This window comes from Gopherus flavomarginatus, chromosome 3, assembly GCF_025201925.1.
Source record: "Gopherus flavomarginatus isolate rGopFla2 chromosome 3, rGopFla2.mat.asm, whole genome shotgun sequence".
Classification (NCBI taxonomy): Eukaryota; Metazoa; Chordata; order Testudines; family Testudinidae; genus Gopherus; species Gopherus flavomarginatus.
The window spans coordinates 64,800,522-64,808,347 of record NC_066619.1 but is presented as its reverse complement, the minus strand read 5'-3'; the positions used below and the strand labels follow the sequence as shown (position 1 = coordinate 64,808,347).

The 7,826-nt window shown below is 46.1% G+C and overlaps 1 protein-coding gene across 1 annotated transcript; it reads left to right on the top strand.

Annotated features, from left to right (window-relative positions):
- Positions 1 to 1,909: 1,909 nt before the first annotated feature.
- Positions 1,910 to 5,039, top strand: LOC127046585 (uncharacterized). The gene is made up of 4 exons (XM_050943757.1): positions 1,910 to 2,207; positions 3,263 to 3,810; positions 4,501 to 4,605; positions 4,950 to 5,039. Exons 2-4 carry the CDS (start codon positions 3,268 to 3,270, stop codon positions 5,037 to 5,039), a joined length of 738 nt encoding a protein of 245 aa, XP_050799714.1. The 5' UTR covers positions 1,910 to 2,207; positions 3,263 to 3,267.
- The last annotated feature ends 2,787 nt before the right edge of the window (positions 5,040 to 7,826 follow it).

Here is a 7,826-nt window from a genome sequence, read left to right as displayed (position 1 = left end):
ATCCTCAGTCTGCATCTATACCTAAAAATACCTTTGAAAATCTGGCTCTAAAATTAATCAAGACAATGTCATCATTCATTATTAAATATTATGATTATAATCCCAATAATCCTAAACTAAACAAAGACTTTAAAGGGACACAATTTAAGACCTAGTCGGTTTTTAAAACGAAAATGAGTTAAACATAGTTTTAACAGACTCTATTGACATTCTTTTAGTAAGCCCTGGCCGTCTTGGACTCAGGCTGTACTCAGTTTACCTTCCAGAGACTGCTCCAGCAACCACAGTCCATTTCTCCAGCCACTGCTTCTCAAAGCCCCACCACTTCTCAAAGCCCCACCTTCCCTCCTTGTGCCTGAGTCCAATAATGGTATTACTTGATGTCTCTTTGTTAGAGAGCCTTCCTTGTGCCTCTGACTTGTTTTGCTCAGCCTGCCAGCCAGCCAATATAAGATAATTAAGATATAATGATTGCTCTATTGTTAGTAATTAGACCCATTCAGCCTTATTGGATTGCTATCCCAGGACTTTGACTGACTTTGCAAACCCATTAAACACATTTTGGGGTACAGATCAATGGTAATTACCAAGCACCCCCACATTCACAGTTGCACAAAATGTGGAGGGTAAACATAATATTGTTAAAGGAATCATGGGTTTTCCATATGTACAATATTAGCATAGCAGAAAATGATGCATTGATAGTTGAATTGGGAGCCAACTTAAGGTCAGCTTAGTACATTAAATCTTTAGGATGGGATATGTCCTTCACTTACTAGGACAATATACAGTGGCACCATAGCCATGTTGGTCCCACGCTATTACAGTGACGAGGTGGGTGAAGTAATATTTTTTATTGGACCAATTTCAGTTGGTAAGAGAGACAAGCTTATGAGATTGCACAGAGCTCTTCTTCAGGAGGAGTGGTCAATCAAAAGTCCTGGGATACCAATCCATTAAGGCTGAATGGGTCTAATTACTAAACAATGAAGCAATCATTATATCTTAATTATCTTATGTAGGCTGGTAGGCTGAGCAAAACAAGTCAGAGGCACAAAGAAGGCTCTCTAACAAAAAGACATCAAGCAATACCATTATTGGACTCAGGCACAAAGAGGGAAGGGGGGTCTTTGAGAAATGGGGGATTTCACAGTGGCTGGAGAAATGGACAGTGGTTGCTGGAGCACACTCTCTCTGGAAGGAAAACTGAGTACAGGCTAGGTCCCAAGAGCTCAGGAGGACCTGAAGAAGATCTCTATGTAAGCTCAAAAGCTTGTATCTCTCACCAAAAGAAGCTGGTCCAACAGAAGATATTACCTCAGCCACCTTTTCTCTCTAAGGCAGTGTAGCTATTTTCCCTATTTCCTTGAGAGTCTGGAGAAAAAGATGGCATTTTTTTAATTTAGTGTTTAATACCTACAAGCTTCAATAAAATTATTGGCCAAGAGGACCCTTGTGATTATGAATTTCCATTTATATACTAAGGCCCCAATTCAGGGAAATGTAGCAGCACATGCTCATGTCCATCCCTATTCAACAAAAGTACTTAAACAGGTGCTTCAAGTGAGGTATGCGTTAAGTATGTGCTTTGCTGATCAGGAATGCTTTCTTGAATTGAGATCTAGATCTGTGCCTGAGAGCTGGGTGATGATTGTTAGCTCACATAGTGCAAGCAGTGTATTAATTTGTGTAAAAGCTGGCTGACCCCCCTTAATAGATTACAAGCGGCCAGTAGGTCGGGGGGGAGTAAGTACTGCTCATGGACACAGTAGCTTGCATTTTTTCACTATCTCTTTTCCTCTGCCTCAAGGCAAGAAGATCCTGCTCCTAACCAGTTAGTTCTACTTAAATAAGGAAAACATAAGACTTTACACTTACCAATCAAGTATTAACATGCAAGGGTCTTTGTCTGAATGTGTATAAAAGGTTTGTGAAATTTGTGTAAGACAGAGTCTTTTGTACCAAGGTACAGGCTCTCCTTTTTCTGCAGAATAAAGCATTTTTCCTTATCCCTGTCAGGCTGTTAATTGGCTCTCAGCTAGGCAGACCCGATATTTCGGTAACAGTTTCTGGCAACTCCAGACGGGACTCTCCTAGCTCGGACATTGGACTCCAGACAGCTGCGGCGAACAAGGAGCGGCGCCACTGGGGTGCTTAACCCCTCTTCCTCACTTCTCCGCGGCTCCTGGGGTTCGTGCTCCGATAAGGTGAGCCCTAATAGGATAAGGAAATACTATCTGGTTCTGGTTAGAGGCGGGCCTCTTATCTGGTTATCTGGTTCTGGTGCACTATCTGGTTCTGGTTCTGTTCTGTTTAACCGGTTACTGTTGTTTTTCTGCTCTGTATACATTTGGGCGTTAGGTGTGTGGGCAGAACTGAACTTCTCGTTCGTAATTCCTTGGAGTGGAAGCCATGAGTGCGAGGAAGCTCTGAGGTTGTATTGAGATCCTTCTGTCCCGTCCCCTGTACCGGTCAGTGTAATAGAAGTAGGAAAACCTGGATTAGACTGTAATTCCTTCTGCTCTCTGTGTAATTCTCTTTACTGTTTGAGTGTCAGCAGACAGATGGGTGGGTCTCTGGCTAAACCCTCTTAGGATAGTCCTTTAGATTATATGTTAAGTAAATGGCCCCTACCTGGTGTTCAAAAAGGGATGACAAGGAAGCGCTTTTTACAATTTTGCACCAAGGATTGGCCAGTCCTGGGAACTGCATGGCCCGAGTTTGGCTCCTTTGATATTCTGACTCATTTAACCCCTTTGCGCCTGATATTGGAGGATCAAGCGCCAGGTCAAATGGATTATTGGTTTTTGTGGGACGATGAGGCTCATCGTCGCTTAAAGAAGGCGCACATTCAGGCCCCTCTATTCCCGAAAGCCTCTGCCCCTCACGAAGCTGATTGTTGGGAGGATATTTCCCCCATGTATTGTCCCAGATTGCGGCCACCTTCGGTGGTAGTACCATTGCCTGTGGCAGATTCGGTATCCTCCTCTACAAAGCCTGGGACAGCAGGTGTATCAGGACAGGTCCCACCCATAAAAATTGAGGAAGCCACGGTTCAAGCCAGTGAGCTAACTAGTGGAGCAACAGTAGGCGGGGGACACTTCTTCTTTGACCACTGTCTTTAGTCCGTCTCGTACGAGACAGGGAGCTGTCTATAGGGCAGAAGCAGTTAATATTCAGGCACCCCTTCGGACCATCCCAGTCCCTACAACGGATGGGAATGTGATAGACCGTTATGTCCATGTCCCTTTTACTACTGCAGATCTTATGAACTGGCAAAACACTACGCCTCGCCTTAGAGACGACCCGGACGTCGTTCACAGGCGATTCCATGCCATTTTTCAATCTCATAATCCTGATTGGCAGGACGTGGGCCAACTTTTAGATTGCCTACTGCGCACAGAGGAGAAGGAGCGGGTCCTAAGGGGGGCCAGAGAGGCTGCGGAGGCTGCCGGTGATGGACGCGATATTATAGCTCTTACTAACCCTACTCAATGGAACCCGAATGATTCAGCCCACCAGGCAAACTTAAAAAAATTCCTAACCCATATTTTGACAGGTATAAAACAAGCAGGAAAAAGAACGCTAGATTGGTCAAAAGTCCATAATACTGTGCAAGGGAAAGAAGAAAACCCCTCCGACTTTTATGAGAGACTTTGTAAAGCATTTTGTACTTTTACTAATATAGACCCCAAGGCTGCGAATACACAGTCCATGGTCAGGCTTATTTTTATCTCACAGTCAGCTCCGAATATTAAGAAGCGGTTGCAGCAGCTCGAGGGGGCTGAGAGAAAATCTCTGGAAGAACTGGTAAGCATAGCCACCCGAGTGTATCACACAAGAGATAAAGTTCAAGAGACCAAGCAAGTGAAAATGCTAGCGGCCCTTGTAAACGTGGGGAGTGAGAAACAAGGTGGGAGGCGGGGACCCCCCAGGTGGCAACTGAAAGTGGATAAGGGGGGGGCCCCAAGCCGTGCTAATGAGATATGCCATTACTGTAAGCAACTTGGTCACTGGAAAAGAGAGTTCCCAAACTGACCCACCCGACTACAGCCCCGACCTAAATACCAGATGGCTGTGGACAGACCAGACGCTGTCAATAGTAAGGAATGAGGGTGACCTGGGGGTTCACATGTTACCTATTCGAATGACTTTACCACTTATGTTTGTTCCTCCACTGACCCCCAGGTCCTTTTAACTTTGGGAGGAACCATTTATTCTTGTCTTCTGGATTCTGGGGCTGCCCTTTCCACCGTTACTGCTAAGCCGCAAGGAGGAAATCTTACAAATAAAAGCATTCCGGTAATGGGTATAGGCGGAAAGCCGTTTGAGTGTCCTGTATTGCAGGAAGCTGCTGTGGAGATTTCTGGTGTCTCAGCCTCCCATGCATTTTTGCTGGCTCCTGACAGCCCAGTTAATCTTTTGGGCAGAGACTTGCTGTGTAAATTACGTGCTCAGATTTTCTTTACAAATGATAAAATCATTCTTCGATTGCCTCAGGATCAGCTCCCCCAGCTATGTGCCACATTAACCCAGGCTGCCGAGGACCCAATTCTGCCTGAACGACTCAGCCTACGTCCACACTATAGCTTTAAATCGATATTAGTAAAATCGATTTTATAAAACAGGTTTTATAAAATCGATTTTACGCGTCCACACTAGGGCACATTACTTCGGTGGTGTACGTCCATGGTCCCAGGGTACCATCGATTTCCGGAGCGGTGCACTCTGGGTAGCTCAGTAAAAGAATAGGACCAATAACTTCGATATCCGTCCACACTAACCCTAAATCGATTTAGTAATATCGATTTTAGGGTTACTCCTTTCGTTTAGCTGGAGTACAGAAATCGATTTTAAGACCCCTTAAAATCGATTTTAAGTGCCTTGTAGTGTGGACGGTTACAGCGTTAAATTGATTTAATGCTGTTTAAATCAATTTAACACTGTAGTGTGGACCTGGCCTCAGACAAGAGGTACACGCCTCCCTGTGGGGCACTTCAAAAACAGACCTTGGAACCCTCCAGACGGAGCCTGTATGAATAACCCTGAAGAGAGACATTGACATTCCTCGAATCCGGCAGTACCCCATCCCCCAAGAAACTCTGCTGGGCCTCCGGGATCTTATCAACACATTCCTAGGGTTGGGAGTGCTCCTTAGTACTGAATCTCCTTTTAACACTCCCATTTTGCCTGTTAGAAAACCTGGCCTGGATTCAGAGGGGAAACCAGTATACCGATTTGTCCAGGACTTGCGTGCAGTGAATAAAATTGTCCAGGCTAAACACAATGTGGTACCTAACCCTCATACAATCCTGACTGCCATTCCAGCAGGTACTGCTTGTTATTCAGTAATAGATCTGTGTAATGCCTTTTTCAGTATTCCTCTAGATCGGGACAGCTGGGATATCTTTGCATTTACATGGACGGATCCAGAGACTGGAAGAGCAGAACAACTGACCTGGACTCGGCTACCTCGGGGATATGTTGAATCCCCAACTATTTTCTCCTCCATCCTGGCACGTGATTTAGCTGATATCAACTTACCAGGTGGGTCTAGGTATCTTTTGTATGTGGATAAGTCTTAGTTTGTTCCCCGGATCAGGTAACATGTGAAATGGATACTATTTGCCTATTAAACTGCTTGGCAGAGAGGGGGCATAAAGTATCTCCTTCTAAGCTTCAGTTTGCTAAAGATAAGGTCATCTATCTTGGTTATGTGCTCACTCCAGGGCATCGAGCATTATCCAGCCTCTGTATCCAGTCCATCCTTAACATTCCCCGACCAGAGACAAAACGTGAAATGCGAGGATTTTTAGGCCTTGCAGGATTTTGCCGTTCCTGGATTCCAGGTTTTGGAGAAATGGCAAACCCCCTTTTTGCACAGATCACTCATGATGCCGAGGAACCCCTATATTGGGACTCTGGGGCTATAAAAGCCTTCCAGGGAATTAAAACAGCTTTGGCCTCAGCCCCAGCCCTTGGACTCCCTGATTATCGAAAACCTTTTGTTCTTTATGTACATGAGCGGCTAGGGGTGGCCTCTGGTGTACTTGTGCAGACCTTTGGACCTAAGGAACGACCTGTGTCTTATTATTCCCAAAAGTTGGATGCTGTAGCACAAGGCTTTTCTGGCTGCCTCCGAGCAGTGGTTGCTGCCGGTCTCCTGGTACCCCAAGCAGAAAAGATTACCTTGGGCCATCCGATGACCTTACGGACCCCACATGCAGCTCAACAGCTGTTGGTCAGGAAGGGTACTCAGCATTTAACCAGTCAGAGACTAACACACTTGGAAGTTTTTTTGTTATCTAGGACCAATTTAAAAATTGAGCAGTGCCATATCTTGAACCCTGCTACCCTGTTACCTTTCCCGGACAACGAACATGAGCCCTCACATGATTGCCTTCAGGTCGTGCAACATCAGGAAAAACCTCGTCCAGATCTCTCAGATGTGCCCATTCCAAATGCTGACCTGGAGCTGTACACAGATGGCTCTGCACGAGTCGTGGAGGGCCAACGGGTATCTGGATTTGCTGTAACTACTCAGTTTAATGTTTTGCAGTCTGCTCCCTTGGGACCCTCCATCTCAGCCCAGGCAGCAGAATTGGTAGCCCTCACCCGAGCATGTGAGCTGGCAGCAGGTCAGTCTGTGAACATATATACTGACTTGAAATATGCCTTTGGTGTTTGTCATGCCACAGGCCAACTGTGGGCGGAACGCGGGTTTATCACCTCCAGTGGCACAAAGATTACACATGGGCCCTTGATTCTGAAATTATTGGAAGCCATTCATTTGCCATCTCAGGTTGCTATCATCCATGTACAGGCCCATCAGAAGGAAAATGATCCCACCATCTGTGGCAACCAATTGGCCGATTCAGCTTCAAGAGCAGCTTCCCTGCAGCCCTATGTTGCCCATCAAATGGCACTCACGTCCTCTCTTCCACCGACTCCAGTTCTGGTTCCTTTTACACCTGAGCCATTAGAAGTTAAGCACTGGAAGAGTATGGGAGCCACCCGGACGCCACAGGGGGAGTGGCAATTACCAGATGGAAGAAAGGCATTGCCCCACGCTGCTTTGCGGCCTGCCCTACTTAGGCTGCACCAGGAAACACACGGTGGGACGGAGGCTATGGCGGCTACTGTAAATAGACTTTGGTATGCCCCTGGAGTGTTCCAGGAAGCTAAAAAAGTCTTTACTATCTGTGGTATCTGTGCAAAGTTTAATCCACGGGGGGGGGGGGGAACCTAAATGCCCCCCTGGAGCTAGATTATGGGCATACACGCCTTTTGAACAACTCCAAATTGATTATTCAAAAATGCCTAAGTGTCAAGGTTACAAATACCTTCTTGTCATTGTGTGCCAACTGACTGGTTGGGTTGAGGCATTCCCAACGAAACGAGCAACTGCCTTAGAGGTGGGGAAAACCCTACTGAACCATGTCATTCCTAGGTTTGGCCCTCCTAGGTCTATTGACTCTGACCAAGGAACTCATTTTACTGCCCAGGTTATTCAGGCCCTTGCAAAAGCCCTGGGTATTACCTGGCTTTTACATACACCTTGGAGACCACCATCTTCGGGACAAGTGGAAAGGATGAATCAAACCTTGAAACTTAAACTCTCTAAACTGTGTGCTCAGACTGGGCTAAAATGGCTTCAAGCCTTGCCTCTGGCCCTTTTGGCAGTTTGCACTGCCCTCAGGGGTCAGCTCCGTCTTTCACCCTTTGAACTTTTATTTGGCAGGCCATACACCGGATTTGCTGATCCAGGACCTGTGACTGATTTAGTCACCTGGGGTGACGAGGAACTAACCAAATATATTGTTTCC

What these genes read in the sequence shown, in the direction of transcription:
- LOC127046585 (XM_050943757.1), top strand. Translation starts at nt 3,268, where the DNA reads ATGAACTGGCAAAACACTACGCCTCGCCTTAGAGACGACCCGGACGTC. An exon ending in GAAAATCTCTGGAAGAACTG is followed by an intron (nt 3,811 to 4,500) that starts GTAAGCATAGCC and finishes CGATTGCCTCAG; the next exon opens with GATCAGCTCCCCCAGCTATG. An exon ending in ATAGCTTTAAATCGATATTA is followed by an intron (nt 4,606 to 4,949) that starts GTAAAATCGATT and finishes TTAACACTGTAG; the next exon opens with TGTGGACCTGGCCTCAGACA.